Source organism: Polyodon spathula, chromosome 17 (assembly GCF_017654505.1).
Source record: "Polyodon spathula isolate WHYD16114869_AA chromosome 17, ASM1765450v1, whole genome shotgun sequence".
Classification (NCBI taxonomy): Eukaryota; Metazoa; Chordata; class Actinopteri; order Acipenseriformes; family Polyodontidae; genus Polyodon; species Polyodon spathula.
In genome coordinates this window covers 29,899,657-29,917,059 of record NC_054550.1, presented here as the reverse complement: position 1 = coordinate 29,917,059, position 17,403 = coordinate 29,899,657, and the positions used below count along the sequence as shown (strand labels likewise).

Genomic DNA, 17,403 nt, shown 5'->3' with positions numbered 1-17,403 from the left:
CGATGTCCCCGCTTGAAATAGCTTCAGTGATTTGCATTGACCTCTAATTACTTGCGTTCCCAGCAACAGGTAAACACAGAAGAGAAAAAGCTGCAAGGTAGTTGAGTATAAGCATGAAAAAAACAAACATGTCTTTACAAGCTGGTGTTAAATGTCTGCTTGTGAAAGTCTGGCCCTCTCTTGGCATGTTATGATAGTCTGTTCCAGGTGGACATCAAGGCAGTCATCGTCTCTGGTACCGGTTTGAAGGATGAGGATCCCTTGATAGAACCCTCACATAGCTGTCGGAAACATTTTAAAGGAAACCAGTCTGGGACAAACAACCTTTTTTCAACAGTATTTAATAGCAAATAGTACATTACATACAGTACATACTATACAAAATAATGTATTAAAAAAAGTATATGTTCAATAATATATACCATATTTAAACTGTCACAAATATACAAAAACAGGCATACAAATGTTATAATAATTTCTTCAATCTGTTGTTATTGCATAGTAATCAATCTGGCTTTTCGGACAGGTCTGTTCCCTTAAATAAAGCTCAGAGAGTGATTTTGGTGATGCTTTATCTTACAAGCACAACTAAATGTTTAGTATTATATAATACAGTCTTTTAGTAATCACCCAAACACTGATATACCAGTTTTCCCCAGCAGATTCATGATGAAGTCCCCATGTTCTGCCCAGTCTTCTGTGTTCAGTCTTCAAGGAGAATGTCCACTTCTTCCAATGGCACTCTCACTCTCAATTCTTTCTCGGTCATTAGATCCATAATCTCCTGCATGTGATCAGGGAAATATTCTATTGCATCCATATACAGACCCTGTTGAAAGAAGACAAGCTTTAATTCCAACGAGGAATGAATATTAACCATGGGAAAATTAACTGAAAAAACCTACCTATTAAATAAAGAATAATGCAAAAATAATACTACAGCAAGTCTCTTGTGTATAAATAAAAGGTTGAATATGAAGATCCTGGGAATGGCTTGATTGATGACTAAACCCCCTCATCTATCCAGATTCCTTACCTTTACCCAGGGGCAGTCCTGGACAGCTTTGTAAAATGCTCCCCTGCTCCTCTCTCTGTTTCCTTGGGACACCTATAGAATAAAAAAACAACACAGGGAGTGGTTATCAAAACAAAGTTCCTGTTGGGAACAAAATCAACCTGCAAACATTCAATAAAGCAGGCAAGATGATTTTCTGGACTGACTTTAAATAGAATTTCAACATTCCATGCTAAAGTGGGCAAAGCTGACACATTTCACAAAAAGCTGCCTTGAATAATTTGGTTAGATCGTACTTACAGTTATGGCAGGGAATTCGATATTCTGAAGCGCCCTTGAGATGTGTCATGATAATCATGTGTCATGATAATTAGGTAATGCATTGTGTATTCAGTATATATGTTTTGAAATTGGTTTAATGAAAGTGCCAATGTTTTCTCTTACCAGAAAGTGCAAGTACATTCTCCACAGTAAGGGACAGTGTGCTCCACTGTCGCTCTGCACAGCATGTTCAAACAACAGCCTTATCCGGTTGCTCAGTCCGCTTTCTGGTATAGTAGAATAAACTCCTCCAATATCCACCCTAGTAAAACAAACAATAGCATAACTAGAATGGTTCATATAGGCTTAGTAATGATCAGAGACTGGCAAGCCTTACCTTACTACACTATTTCCAATATATACAACACACACAACATTTAAGTGTATCGGGTTCTGCATTGTAAGCTAATTCAAGAGATTTGCCTGTATGTGAAAAGAAAAACTGTAAATACTGATACTTCACTGTAGGCCCTATATTGTATATGTTGTCTCCTCTTGTTTATAGACTTATCTGTGATTTATCATGCTCTCATTACACTAAACTTTTTGGGATGAGATTCTAAAATGCTTCATGGTTCACCTAAAGCAAAAAAAAAAAAAAAAGTCCACCATATGAAGAATATTTTTGATGTGTTTATTTATTTAATTCTTACCTTTGAACAGAATCTACCAGTTCTTTTCTCTTCTGTTCTGCATAGATGGCAAACAATCGGGGAGTAATCATTTCAGTGCTTCTTGTGACACTGTCAAAAAACCTCCTAGCTCGGCTGGCGTTATGGTACTTGTTTTCTGTTTGCACATAGAGCCTCCAAAGGCAGTGGTTGCCGGGAAACAGCTTCAAAGCACTGGTAAGTGTTTCTCGAAGAGGGCCTAATGGGTACACATTGACCTTCATGTGATACCTGAGCAGCATGGAGCGCATCAGAGTAAGTGTTTCCAGCCCTGTAGGCCGAGTCCACATACTGGTAATCTCTGTCTTTTTATGTGAGAAAAGCTCAGAAGTTTTCTCAAGAGCCTGCATATAAACTCTGTCAGCTGCCTCAATACCCACTGTTAGATACTGAAATAGAGCAAAACAGGCTACCAGGCTGACTGCCACATCTGCCTTCACCGTGGCAACCGTGGAGTCACACAGCAGACTGCTTTCTGTTAAACAGCCTAGGAATGCACATTCGTAAGCTTTCCGGGCTTTCAGGATATTAACAGGAGACACTTGTCCTTTATAGGCGGAGTACGGTCCACATTCTGCAAGTTTTGTTAAAATATGAACTGCCCGAGAAGCTGCAGCTCCTCCAACAGCATCTTCCATGGCTTCCAATTCTAACTGTGTGTACAGCAAGCACAGACTGCACAGTACAGGATTCTCAAGTCCTTGACCTGTGGCCAGTGCAATGGCAGTGTCAAACACTTTTCTAGAGTCTTCAAGGTTCCCAAGCAACCATTCTAGATGAGCATACTCTTTCCAGAGAGAGAGGTTGTTCCGGTTTTCAGCCTCTTTCAGGAGATTTTTCGCTAGTTTCTTACTTTTCTTCCCTTGAGATTTCAGCTTCTTGTTTTTGTTTTGAAGATAAAGGAGAACCTATAGGGCAATTATAGAGATGCAAGTAAAAAAATAACTAGAATAAGGGTGAGAATCAACACTAGTTTCATCATATCAACCACATGAATTTACTGTATTATTACTTCTTGTCAAGCTAGAACTTTTAACGCAGGCAAGCAGCAACTCACAATGATTTGAATGCAACTCTAATAAAATAATGAAAACAGTAATGGAGATCCTGGAACAGCTGTTATGTTAGGTCTTCCTATTGCAAAATTTTCTAAAGAGGTTTTAGAAGCTAAAATACCTTTAATTTCTCATACTGGAGCCAATAGAGGGAGAGAAGAGACTTTTCCTCTTTAGAGAACAGTGGCAATGCCTGATGAAAGACATTCTGTATGAATTCCTCCCCGTCTTTACAGTGACCGATCTGCCTTTTCACACTGTGGAGAGTGGTCGTGTGCCCGATGCAGTTCACCCCACAACACTGAAGGTCCAGTGAAGTCAAAGGCCTTTCTGTCGCCAGTCCACTGTCAAACACAGACCACTCGTCCAGTGTTATACTCCAGTCCGGACCAGAATAACTGCATCCAGACGGAATCCCCAAGAATTGCAGAAAGGAAGACATCAGCTGAAACCTGAGCTCTGGTTTTAAAATTCTAATCATGGAGGGGCCAATATCATCAAACAAAACCTGTGAAAAGGAAACATTTTTGTTGAAAAAAAAAAAAAAAAAAAAAAAAAAAAAACATTTAGAAATAACAGGTTTGATATTATAGAAGATGTGTTATTCAGTATTTACCTGGGACACATTTTAAGGTATGTAGCTCATGGTTCTATCACTTTTGTAATAGTGAAAAATATATATTTTTTACTGGTTTCTTGTTTTTGCTAAAGTTACTGTAAGGCAAACAAAGTTGTGTAGCATAAAAAGCTTACAATCAATACCACGTGGTTGAGAAGGGGACTATGTAATACACTAGATTTACAGTATATATGTATCTCATAATCAAATATGGCAAAATGTACCTGTCGATCAGGGTCCTCACAGTCTTCCTCTGACTGACCCTTGGATTTGTCAGGTCTCCATGGCAACCAGTTCTTTGTCTCCCGTGAGGCCTCAACATCTAGCCAAATACTCCATTTTGGCAAAGTCTTATCCTTCACTTCAGTATCATCTTCAATATCTTCATCTTCATCATCTATGAACAGAAAACTACTAGTCATACCAATGTTTATATAGCATATTAAATAAAATTTAAAAAATCTGAAAAACAACAACTAGCAATAGGCATTCGAAGTATCGTAGGATAAATACAATTCCTATTTATTTGTATTTTAAAAAAAAATTAAAAAGTTGACTTAGTGATGTCATTTGGTTATTTGTTAGAAATGTTAGTTGGTAAAATGTGACGTACATAAATAAAATCCTTATAATGGCCCCCACCTTGTTCGTTTGGTATCAGCCAACCCCCCCTCTCCTGCTGGTGCATCCAGGATTGCCAGCCTCGAGCTCCTCTCTCCCCAAAGCGGGGCTCCCCGCTGTCCCAGAACGGCTCCAAAAATTCAACCTGTTCACAAAGGACAAAAATACGTTCACGGTAGAAGCATAGATACTGCAGTAGCTTAGCTGCAAAGGAACAACATTGTGACCGTTCATAACCCTAATTAAATCAGATAACAAAGGAGTCAAAACCAAGGCTTTAGTATCCATTTTCTTACATCAGCATTAGTAGCAACACTGTCCACAGATCATGGCAAATATATTTCTGTGCTTTTTTTTTTTTTTAAAACGAGGAGCTACATTTTCCAAGCAACATACTGTATTAAAAGAAAGCTCCCCTTTACCATAACACTTCCTGTGGTAAAGCCTAAGGGATTCACTCCCATAACCCCAGAAGAGTGCATTATACTATGGAATAGTTTTGTACGGGTATGTTTTTATTTTATTCCAGTGATGTTTAATCACAGTAATTACACTCTGAAGCTACAAGTCTAATTTCCACGGTCCCAAGGGCTGCATTGAAGTCCTCACTTGAAACTTTCAATTGATACAAGAAGTTCTGAGGTTTACAAAGGTCAACTCCAATGGACGATAATAATATCTGCCACACGCAAACTAGGAAAATATTCATTCATTACAGGATAGAATATGCAAGATCATACCCATGTAATTCGAAACCAAAAAGGCCCCAAGAGAACGAATATGAACATACAACCTTCAAAAGGACAAATTAACTTTTTATTTTATTTGTGTTGTGCTTTATTAAATTTACATTGTTTTTTTTCAACCCAGAGATACAATACCTGTATCTGTTCAAGTATGGTAATACAACTTCATGGTCTTACTTGTTCTATAAAAGGCTAATACAATCTCAATAACCTCTCCAGGCTGCCTTGTGTGCTAATTCAAAAAGGCCGATTGTGTTAGTTCCCTTGTACCTATTGTTCAGCTGCTTAAAAATGAATATGAAATCTTTTATATAGAGCTCTTTGACTCCACATTCAGCAGGGACTAGAATAGGCTTGAGGTATGGTTGTATGTTTTAAGAAAACAGCCCAGATTTTAAACAACCACATTAAATCAGTGAAGCATTCAAAAGGCCCTGCATATTTTCCAATGTAAAGTAGACATCAACTAGATTATAGCTTCTCTAGCTAGAGGCAACTCATATATTCACGTTGTCAAGGGAACTCACTAGGGGTAGACCAACTACTAATTTGTTGAATAGTTTGTGCACTTTAAAACAGCTTGGCCTTTTTAAAAACTATAAATAATTTTGATATATATAATATCATTATATATATAATATTATATATATAATATATATATATAGATATATATATATATATATATCAATTCTATACGGAAATCAATGGTACCATAAGAGTGCCTTTAGTTACCACTGGACCTACTTCCATTATATAAGTAAGTATTTTCATTATATAAGTACACAGTAGAACAAAGGAAGTGTTTAAAACTATGTATACACTGTGGACTATAACAATGTCTGTATGGAGAATTATGTGGAAAAGATGCAGATTGGAATTCCTAGTAAATGTAAAGAAGTGACTCGAATGAATGTATAAGGAATGTGTTTACCTGCTCTCTGGTCGGCAGATCTTTCACGCTATCTGGTTTAAAGAAGGTAAAGTCGAGGACTGCCTGAAAGAGTGAAATCACTTTCTCTGAGTGGCCAGCCTGTCTCAGGAAGTGGCACTGCTGAAGAAATATTTCTAAAAAAAAAAAAAAATGTTGTTTTTAACTTTTCATGCAAAATAAGTTTATTTGGCTCTCACCTGTGAATTAAACAACTTCTTCTATGTGAAATACCCTACTGCTTGTTTTAGTTAAATAAAGCATCATTTCTGTATGCAGCAATTCAGCAAATAATGTTCTTTATCTTTCTGTTAAATGAAAGTTATCTCGCAATAGAACAAAATCTTTTAATGACACATTACAGTACCGGCTCAGTATATTGTTTCCCTTCTTTTACTACAGTCAATATCTATCTGGAACACTAGGTGGCATGTGTTACCATTTTATTGAACAAGCATTCTACAATCATATGACTGTTCAGTATCATACATTTATGTATGGAATATGTATATCTTTAACTGAATGAATAACAATCCTCAAATACAGTGTGTGTGTGTGTGTGTGTGTGTGTGTGTGTGTGTGTATATATGTGTGTGCACTGCTAAACGGTCATGGCAGAATCAGTAGTATATTAAATCTATTGATATTTCTGATAACAGTAGCTAGTGGTGGTGCTGGAATAATTTTTACAGTGGGGATGCTGAAATCAATTGAAGAAAACTGTAACCCCTGTATAAGATGGAAGCAGGTACACAGCACTTCAATCCAGGGGGTGCTACCGCACCCCCCGCACCTGTAGTTTGAGCATCCCTGTAGCTACCCTTCTCTTTTTTTGGCAGAAATGAAACTTGAATTTTTTTGATTGATACTTTCATTCTGTTAATGGATGTGGATACTTTGCGCTCCTTCCAAAGGCATTATTACTTGAATTTGCAGGGCCATTCCTTCAGCCTAAGGCTCTGGTGATCCGTCTTCAGTCATTGCATGGATCAGTAACATTAAGTCAGCACCATTCTGTTCTGCAATCAACCTAAAACCGTTACCCCCCCCTTGCTTCAAAAGCAGGATGATTCTCAGCTTCCTGAATACAATAAAACACATTACTTACATCATGAACCCCTGCATCTTCTCATTCCTTGAGCACTCATTAATAATTTGCAGTCAAAACATGAAATAGTACAGCAAACAATTCAATATATAGTGTACCTTGACACAATGACAAGTGCCAATGGAAACTAGACCCAAGAGGCTTCCTTTTAGGAAGGTCTGTGTACAGGTTAAAGTTTCACCCAATTTACTATAGCGCTTGTGCATAATGGCCTTCGTATCAGGCTTCTTGCAAAGCATAAAAGGGTCCCAAAACAAAAGATTTTCCACATTGTATGAAATGCAGAGTTAGTACTTTAGCTTCCCATTAAATGGATATTGTAGCGAACACAATAATTTCATATAATTTCTCTGCCATGCACATCTATTCATTTTATAGGTCTGAAATAGGCAGTTTTGGAAAAAAAAAAAAAACACATTATAGAAAACATGGATTTTCATTTCAAAACTTAATGTCTGGTACTACACTAGGTTAGACAAAACTCTGTTCACAAGCCATGCTTTCACACTGTCTTGTACCTGAATGAAATTATCCCCGTCCCTTTACTGGCTTCTTTCCCGTCAATAACCAATCAACTGCTTCCCCTATTCACAGACAAGCTTGCGACCAGCAACATACTATGACCCAAAAAATATTGCAAAGGTGAAATGATCCAGACAGTGCAAACTGATAACCCAAGAATAAGGCTTTAAAACAGAAAGCTTCTTTTAACTTAAAGCAGCACCAGAAGTCATGTTTTAAAATGAAAACACATGTGTACTATAATGTGCACATTTTAAAACGGCACATTTGAGTCCTGTGCAGCTAATGGAAGTGCAAAATGGCTAAGATATAATGAATTATTTTATTTGGTACAATTGTAACATCATCTACATTTTCTTAATAATGTCTCACCAGCTTTATATCCATTTAAGCGTGTTCTCCATCAGTCTCTATTGTTTCTTATTAGATCATTATTTTACCAGCTTACTTACTAATATTCAACCACTAAAACAAAGCCCTGAAGTGAGCAGATTAGTCAGTGTGCCTGGTCGATAAAGTTCTAAGCAGAAACAACAATACAGAACACAACAGAGATAACACGACAAGATATTAAACATTAAGAAAATGTAGATGGTATAAAGTAAAAATAGGTCATTCTTACCATTTTTTAAAATCAAATCCATAAAACTATTTTTTCAAAATCTCAGATTCAGATTTTTTTATTGATGGAACCTTTCAGATATGCATCTTATTTTCAAGTGCGCAGTAATTGCCTCCACTATTCAAGACCAAACTATTCCACAATGTGTTTTAGCTGCTACATATATTGGCTTACTTGGGAGCTAAGCACAAGACCCTTAAAAAGTAAAGAACTGTAATCTACATATTAGGTGCTGTACATGTAAATGCTTTTTTTCTGTTCATGTTGATACATTCTTAGACAGATTCTTACCTAGTATGGCTTCCTCTGTACCAGGCAGTGCAGGGTGGGACAACATACAGCCATCGTGAACTGCAGCTAAAGTAGTAAGGCACTTTCCATAAATACTATTGACTTTTAACACTGAGAATGTGCTAAACTGACTTTGACAGAACAGAAGGTACTTCTTCCACAGCTCTGTGTTATTTGGATGCAGAAAGACCAGCTTCTTCCACTCTTTGAGCACTGTAGAGGGTTCCCACAGTTCCTTGCACAGCTCCAGCCTGGCTAACTTCAGCTTCACACTGCCAGGGTTGCTTTCGATGGCTCTCTCTAAAATGGCGATTTTCTTCTCAAGAGTCACCTTGAGGGATGTCTTCCGCTTTTCTGATTCCCTCTCACTCATGGTGAAGGGACTGGGTCCTGTCATTAGTTCATCCTAATTACATGATCAAAATATAAAAAGTGTTAACCCAAGTACTTAAGAAACTATATGATTCATATACAGTGCATGGACAACTTGTGTAACAAAGCTACTATTGCTACTGGAAAAAATAGAACTTAGCTTTTTGTGAACAAAAATGAAACATCCCAGAGCCTAATGTAAAGGGGACAGAAATATGTCATATAGATCTGCATCACTAATATGATCAGAGGTTAAAACAACATGGCAGTGAAATTGTTCATTTTTACTGGACGTGCAAAAGGATCTTTATACAGCTGTAAACCAACTCTGTAAAGACACTAGCTCGGACTGGGTGACACTTTTGTTTCACAATATGGCAGCATCAGCATTGTAAAGTTACTGACACAAAATGGTTCAAACTTAGTGCCACAGTATCTCTATATTTATGGACTTACATTGCCTCATTAAATTTGTCCACATTTCTGATATTCAAGTACAATAGCTACCATTCTCCTTTGAAAAAAACTAAAATTCAATATAAAATACTGAATGAATTTTGAAGGTTTTGTTTTGCAAAATGTCACAGAAGAAAAACGTTCATGGATTTATGATTCAAGAGTAAAAACGAGTTATAGATAAATCCCGAAAGAAAAATCAGCGTTTGTCTGTGCTGTGTGTGGTGACATTTCCAAAACTGAAAAATAACCCCTAGACCAATCCCACAACTACTGTAAGATGAAGCATATCAGACAGGTCAAAGTACAGTATCAAAATCCCCTGGCCATTGAATCCTGGAGCTTCACACATAAAACCAGGGCTGTTTTGTAATGCAGGATTCTTGCAAAGCCTATTTGAGGATGCAACTGTCCCTTAGTTGAAGCCTGCCTTTGTAATTAAACTGTTTTTATTAATAATCGTGTGCTAGAGTTGCAGTCCTCATCATGAGGTTGACACTGGAATAAACTATCCAGATCAAGACAGGAACTGGGGAGTGATGGCAGCAATTGATTATGTTCCTGTTGGACATACATACTGCATTACGGGTTTTATTAATTAGAAAGCGGAAATTGATTGTCTTTAAATAGTAATTAACGTTTTGTTTTTTCAAGCAGTACTTTGTGTGCTAGTTAAACTGAGGGTTTAAAATTACGATACATTTCGTTTGTCTCAAAAGACTTTTATTCAATTGAACAAGTAAAAAAGAAAATCTATTGTGGGGATAAATATTCAATCTCAGTTTACTGTGTAATGGTATTAATAAACCATGGTAAAACTATAAGTAGCAGTCAAGTAGACAAATGTTTTTTAACGTTCAATGTTAAACCACCTTCAATAATACTGCTAAACAGAAACAAACTATACAGATCAACAAAAAAATAAGTCCTTATTTTCCTTATTATACTTTCGTATAATTCTATGAAATTAGAAAACATATATCAGGTATGCAGAAGTTTTTCTTTCTGCCCAAATGCCACAAACAAAGAGACAGCTAATCCAAAATAAGAACTGTCACTGGTGTTCCAGCATGTTTAAAGAATGCTCTTTTATATATTATAAACAAATAAAATATAATCCTCTCATGACTCCGTACCTGAAAGTTTACAAACTCCATCCAAGTTTTGGCATCCTCTGGGTTTTCTCTTAGCTTCCTGTTGAATTCTTCCACTTTACTGATCATCGCAGTGTTTACATTCCCAGCGGCCCCGGCTGGCCTGGCCTGCTGGTTCTCAGGCTCTGGCTGACCCTTGCCCTGAAGCCAGAGGGTGGTGGAGGCATCATAAACCCCCAGGGGATTGACCCAGGCTGGGGCGGCAGGGCCTCTGACATCCTCCTCCTTCCAGTCAGAGATTGCCATGAAATCACTAGTGACAGGCGTCTGCTTGGCACCTGGGCCCGCGTCACTGGGGTGCACTGGAAACCCCTCTGTGCTCAGCAGCAGGCGCCCTGCTTTGCTGAAGTACCGATCCTGCTTCTTCTCTGCCTTTTTCTTCTCCGATGCTGAATCCACCCAAGTTATAAAATGCCTTTTTGGGTTTAGGCCCAGACAGGAGTTTCCTTTCCTCCTGTACCTGAAATAAATCAGACCAAACAGTTTGAACCCAAACAAAAGTTTCCTTTGCTGGTACTATTAACCTGTCAGCACAGGGGCTTAACAAATTGTGAGCCACATTCACAAAGCATTAGCATGCTCAGAAGTGCTGCTGCCATATAATTTCTAACAAAGCAAACCAATTTGATGCTGAAATAGATTTCTCTGTAAACAAAAAGTGATAGGAAACAACCCTTATGACATGAGAACTCACCCATTATGTAGCAGATAACTTTCATTTATGGTACTGGTTATTATTTCTGTTACAACATAACTGTATGAGAAGATTTCATGTTTGTTTAGCAGAACTAAATACGGTAAAAAAAAAAAAAAACTATCTAGTACAGACCACCATTTAAAATCAGAAGTGTAATTGTCCAATTGTACACCTCAGCATAGCTTTGACCTTCCGAGACATATCACAAGCTTCTGCTGCAAAGCTCAATCCAATCAACAAACAAAAAAAAACACAATGCAGGAAGTTGCCACATTCCTCTTTTGTTGCTGCTGTGCATTTAAAAATATTGATGGTGAACGCTGCACCACTGTGATCAAACAAGACTACTTTAATTGTCTTAACAGTGTCAGATCTAAATACTTATTACACATATACCTTATATCCACCTCCATTTACAGTAAAATAGACTATACGCCAATATGTCAGTGCTGATGTGGGAACTTTCAAGACCTATACTATAGAAGCAGCCATGTATACAAACAAAATAGAAGTGGCATTCTTTCAAATTATCGAAAGGATCACACAATTAACCTTATCTTTGTTTACCAAGACCATACAGTGTTTGTTTGAAATTAAACACTTCTGACACTTTGGCTCAGTGTATGTACATCAAACCATATTGCCTATTTTTAAACTATGATAAAGGGTAGAAACAAGTACTGCTATACATGCAGAGAGACAAAAAGCAATGCATTACAGGGACAGTAAAACTGGGGAATAAGTGTCACTTTTCTATTAAAAGGCAGAACAAGAAAACAGCATTTGAATAACTGCTGCCCATTTAATCGATAGGTCATCTTTTAGATCCCACTTCATACAAAAACACTTTACCTAGCGATGTCTCCTCTATAGAGTGATTTATACTCCCAGTTGGCACGGTCTGCTTTCTTATCAACACAGAAAGGGCGATCTGTTGGGGTCTGAAGGTCATCAAGCCAAACAAAGCAACCTTGAAGATGTACTTGCTCCTGCCTTAAAACACACAAAAAAAAAGAAAACTAGATGGGTCATAATAGTTTTAGCTTATAAATCTAATTAACATGAAATCTAACAGCTTCAAAAGAACTATTCACTGGGTGAATGGCTTTGTACTACTGTATGTCTTGGAGAATCCTGTGCACTAACTTAGAAATGCAGACACTTGGCAGTTTTCTATGTGATGCACCAAAGAGCTGGAACGCTCCTTTGACAGCATGTTACCAGCAGAGCAGGATTGAATTGCACTGACAAGCTGAAGATAGCCTGACTGTCGCAGTCCTTGACGTGTCAAAGGGCTCTCTCTGGCACAGACGTCAATAGTACGATCTCAAACATTTACTTGAATTAACTTTATTGCTACATTTTAGTACTCCTAGTACATCAGAAGGGGAGGAAAGGACATTGTCATTTAAAAAATAATTCAGTGTTGGGCAGAAGTATGTGCTGTTCATTCCTCGATGATTACTGTCTCCAATTCTTAGCTGGGGGAGGAAATCAGCAGGTAAGTCTGTCCTCCAGACTGTCTTCTCTCTCTTTTAATAATGCTCCTTGAAAAACCTGACTAAGTTCAGTCCTGCACATACCATGTGCCAATTACATTATCAGTGCTACAGTCAGCCAGCCTTATTTTTTGTTATGCAACCGTACTTAGGATACGTTGCTTTCATATATTGTGCGTCAGGGATGCCATTTACATAACAAAAATAAAATGTCATGTGTGGGACTGCAAATTTAGATGCTGCAAGTATTTTGTATTTCCCAGAAGAAAATAGGTCAAATTCAGCTGAGAAGGATTTGTTTTAATTGTTCGTCTCAAATTAAATGAAGCATACTTCATTAACAAACATTTGCAATCTGAACAGAAAGAAACAGTAATTGAAATATAATACTGGGATATTTGGTGCCAAGGCATAGCATGTATAATGCATTTAGGCGTAGGCATCACACATTATAGATCCAAGTATCTGATGATTTATAATGAAAATTCCTACATTCATTTAACTGGGATAATGGGATGGGTTTGACTAGTTATTTGACAGAATTTCTAAATGGCAGAAGAATGTATTTTAAATCCAAGATCCTCAGTAAAGAAATGAGTCATAATACATAATATGCTTTTCCAGGAGACAGTTGAGATATTACACTACATTCTTGCACTCGGGCAAATTTGGCATGATGTCACCCCACGGTTAATAAAACTATGCATTCCATATTTACTGGGAATGTTCAACACGTATATGTTTTGAATAGAATGTTAAGCTCTTTAATATTAAAGGTTGTCCAGTAATTGACCTCAGTGAATGCAATACCTTGGCTGCTCTGTTTCTTGCTCAAGTCTTGAAGCCTCACTCGCGTGACCCCTGGGGGAATCGCTGTCAGAACCAGATCTGCTGCTCTCTGACTCCTCTCTGCTTTTCTTCTTGTGTTTTCTCTTTTGTTTCTTCTTCTTTTTGTCCTTTTTCTTCTTTTTAGGTTTTGGGAAGTCTTCCTCGTCAGGTTCTTCCAATGGCGGATGATCAACAAACAAACTGTAACAAAAAAACAGATAGTTGTAACACTGAAAATATTCGATCTGTAGGTAGTTCCTGTAAAATGTTATCAAAAAACAAAAAGGCAAGTCACCTTGGTCTTCATTCGAAATGTGAACCCATGCACTGATCATGTCTGTCTGTCACGCTCTACATGTTGAACATGACAACTGCCTTGAATTTTCACCAATGTTATACAAATCTTTCGTGGACTCCTAGCCCCTGTGCATTTGGGTAGGATGTATTTTATACATATGTTGATGACAATCAGTATGCGAGTGTGCTGGTTTCATTTGCTTCCTAAGCCTTACAGAGATTGAATTACATTTGAAGTATGTAAAAACCAGATTCATCACAGTCAGTATGTCATAATAACTGATCACATACTGAACCAATTTTTCAGAGGGGTCTCTATAGACAGGCAGTCTTTAACACAAGTTTGCGGAGTATCGTTTGCATGCTGTACCTTGGGTCGGCTGAACTCTGAACAGCCCGTTCTTCCCCCTTGGTACAGTGCTGGTGCAGTGTTAACGCATCCTCAGTGCGGAAGCTTTGATTGCTTAGCCAGTCCAACCCTGTGGGAAGAAAGAAGAATGCAAAATCAATTGCAATCAGCTCCCTGAGCTCTTTAAGCCAAGGATGTATCAGGTCTCATGGCAGCAAATTTCAAAACAAAATATCACTGTCATTTATATTGTTCAAGGACACCATAGAACAGTACATGGGAAATCTCATTCAGAACAAACTGACAGGTTTCCATGCTCTGTAGCAGACTTTTAATCTTGTTTTCTTATAAATCTCTGCTGTCATACTGAGGGAAAGTGTGCTAGCTATACAGCAGGTTAGTGAGCCCCACCCTCTCTCAATTAGTCTTCCAGAGACTTAATTAATTAATCAATCACATGGTCCTACTCAGCACTTTTCAAAAAGGACTTTTTAAATTATGTACAGTTGGTGCAGGGCCTACAAAGATTTATTTCAAATTCAAGATGGATATTCCAATATTCTTTCCCTTTCAATCAATTGAAAACAAAAAATGTTGGTGAGTTTTTACCTCCGTTTATGGTTGATAACCAGAGACTTTAAATACACTGTAAAAAAAAGAAACTTATTGAAAAGGAAATAAAAGATACTTAAACTTGGGCTGTCAGGGGCTACAGAGGCGCAAGACATTGACATCAAGGGTCAAGCAACCCACCTGAGTTGGAATAACACAAAACAATGTGTAGAATTTCTTTACAAACTAATATATTTGTGTACATTCATTTGATACCTCATAAACAGTATTTTCGCCCACATTTTTTTTTTTAATATTTACTTGAACAAATCAATAAATGCATTTCCCCTCACTCACTTGCCTAGTAAATATATATTTTATAAACCCTGAAATTGTAATGGTCCCTTTAAATATATGCAAAATATTTTAAATCCAGTCTTTACCGTTGCAGAAACACATTAAAACTATAAACACAGCTTACAGACTCAAAATGATCATATCATTTGTGGCAATAAAAACGTTAAATCAATCTCTATACCAATATCATAATAAGTATTGCTTTAAGGGGCCAGTTAATTTACATTTTGGCACAGATGATGCTGGATATAAATGGTATTATTAAAACTATATATGGTTATGTGGCAATACATTAGTAAGTAAACACCAGTACCTGTCGCTAATTAGGTAACTTGTCAAAAAATATCGACTTAATGTGTGTATATGATTATAGTTTAGTTTGGGGTTCAGGTTAAAATATCTCCGGATTCACAGTATTATGATTGGGGTTCGGTAGCTTAAATCACATACACCGTATGATTATTCGCCTTCTGCCTGTCTGCAATTAAATACCCAGCTATTCCGTATTCCTAACAGTGCATTCAACCGGTACACAACACTAGTTCAAGCAGCAACACATCGCCGAATGCGCTGCTCTGCCTGTTTGACCAACACAAACAGTATTACATTAAGGTGATCGCGATTATCTGTTTACTTCAATGTAGTTACCTTTTGATGAATTTTCATTCTTCAAGTTATTATTACTTGACAGTCCCGCAAAAGCTGGAAAAAGTGCCATATTCATGCAGCACTTGTCACTTGAACATATCAACAGTCGACTACTTTTAGCGTCATTGATAGGCCTCTGAACAGGGGCACTATGGGAGTTGTAGTTCTTTATGATATTTTACTTACACGGTAGTCTTATGAATTGTTTAACATTCATAAGACGTACGAGTTGAAACGAAGCTGCCTGTACATACAGGAGGTATCCTACCTGCATGAATAAATCAACAAAAATGTGCAGAACAGATTAAGTGTCTATACAGTTTAATGAATTATGTGTGTAGGTGTAAAACTACAACAGTTTCAAAATGTGTTATTTCCATATTTGATGAGAACAACGCCAGCATGCGGTTTTGTAATATATTTAGTATCAAAGGAGTGTGCGTGTCCCAATACAACTGGCTGGTTACACTTGCATACCAAGTCGACTATAAACGAGCTTCCTTCTTATATTAAGACTTTGAGACCTTGCTGTGTAGTGAGATCTCTATAATTACACCAGACCGCCAACCGCTATTATTATCCAAGTTACCAACTGCTTTATACAATGAATGGTGGAGCATGAACAATTTATAATGATATATGTTAATTTTTGCTTTGCAATTACATTTTCTAAATTTAAACTACTCTTTCCAATCTATAGCAGATCGACTAAAAACAGTAATCAGTAAAGAGCAATTAATTCATTTTTCTTTTGCTCCACTTTGCACTGTTTTTTTTACACCACAATGATGAAGTGTGTTTATATATATAAAATATATATATAATATATACATATATATATATATATAATTAACTATCTAATTTACTGCTCATTTACTGATTTCTGTTTTTAGTCCTATTGCTAAAGATTGGAAAGGGTATATTGGAAATGGCTACTGCAGTGGAGTGCACTTTAAGTAGAGAACAGGACTAGAATAGGTCTGAGAGAGGTGTATTTAATTAAATAAATGCACGTTGTACAAGGTAAATGCATCTGATTTTCATATTGTGTAAAATGTAGCAATGCTTATCTCAGATAAATGTGTAGTGTAGAATTACATGTACATTCAATTTTTCTTTTTTTTTTGTAACTTTCATTTTTCTTACAGCTCTTTTTTAGGGCGTTTTGTAATTTAGTCCTGTCATTATGGGACTGTTTTGATATGACCATAAAAATATATGCCAATTACACTATCACAATTAATTCATTATAAAACCTTTTTTTTTTTTTTTTTTTACCTGACCGAATAATTACGTCAAATACCAGAGTGGTTTATTCTGTGTCTTCTGCTTGAAGTTCCCGTGCCGAAAATTAAGCTGTACATGCAAGATCCGCTAGAGGTCAGAAGAAAGAAAGAAATTCAGTTTTCTTTTTAATCAGTATTCGCTACTTAACAGAAGAAGGTAGTGTTTGACACAAAATCTTAAAAAAAAAAAAAAGTATTATTTTCTAAATTGGTCAGAAATGACTCTGGGACCTACAACAAATTTAAGTTATGCGTCTCTTCCGAATTTCTTAAATGCTGATTTGCTAAACATGTCCCTAATGTACCTCTAGGTAGTTTAATACATTATTTAAAATTAATTGACCACAGAGTGGTTATGCTATGAACTTGAATCAATTCTGAAAGAATTA

The 17,403-nt window shown here is 36.9% G+C and overlaps 1 protein-coding gene across 1 annotated transcript; it reads right to left on the bottom strand.

Annotated features, from left to right (window-relative positions):
• Window positions 1-442: 442 nt before the first annotated feature.
• LOC121330368 (nuclear exosome regulator NRDE2-like) lies at window positions 443-16,455 on the bottom strand. The gene is made up of 14 exons (XM_041276842.1): window positions 15,729-16,455; window positions 14,193-14,301; window positions 13,508-13,726; window positions 12,051-12,191; window positions 10,484-10,961; window positions 8,520-8,925; window positions 5,980-6,113; window positions 4,324-4,447; window positions 3,906-4,078; window positions 3,184-3,570; window positions 1,990-2,915; window positions 1,460-1,598; window positions 1,037-1,108; window positions 443-829 (listed from the first exon to the last, which is right to left on the bottom strand). The coding sequence occupies exons 1-14, from the start codon at window positions 15,802-15,804 to the stop codon at window positions 704-706; spliced, it is 3,510 nt and encodes a 1,169-aa protein (XP_041132776.1). The 5' UTR covers window positions 15,805-16,455; the 3' UTR covers window positions 443-703.
• Window positions 16,456-17,403: the final 948 nt, after the last annotated feature.

Excerpts from the sequence above, each read along its gene's own strand:
- LOC121330368 (XM_041276842.1), bottom strand. The coding sequence starts at position 15,804 with ATGAATATGGCACTTTTTCCAGCTTTTGCGGGACTGTCAAGTAATAAT. Across the intron at positions 14,302-15,728 it reads GAATGAAAATTCATCAAAAG|GGTTGGACTGGCTAAGCAAT; the intron begins GTAACTACATTG and ends TTCTTCCCACAG. Across the intron at positions 4,079-4,323 it reads GCTGATACCAAACGAACAAG|ATGATGAAGATGAAGATATT; the intron begins GTGGGGGCCATT and ends TTCTGTTCATAG.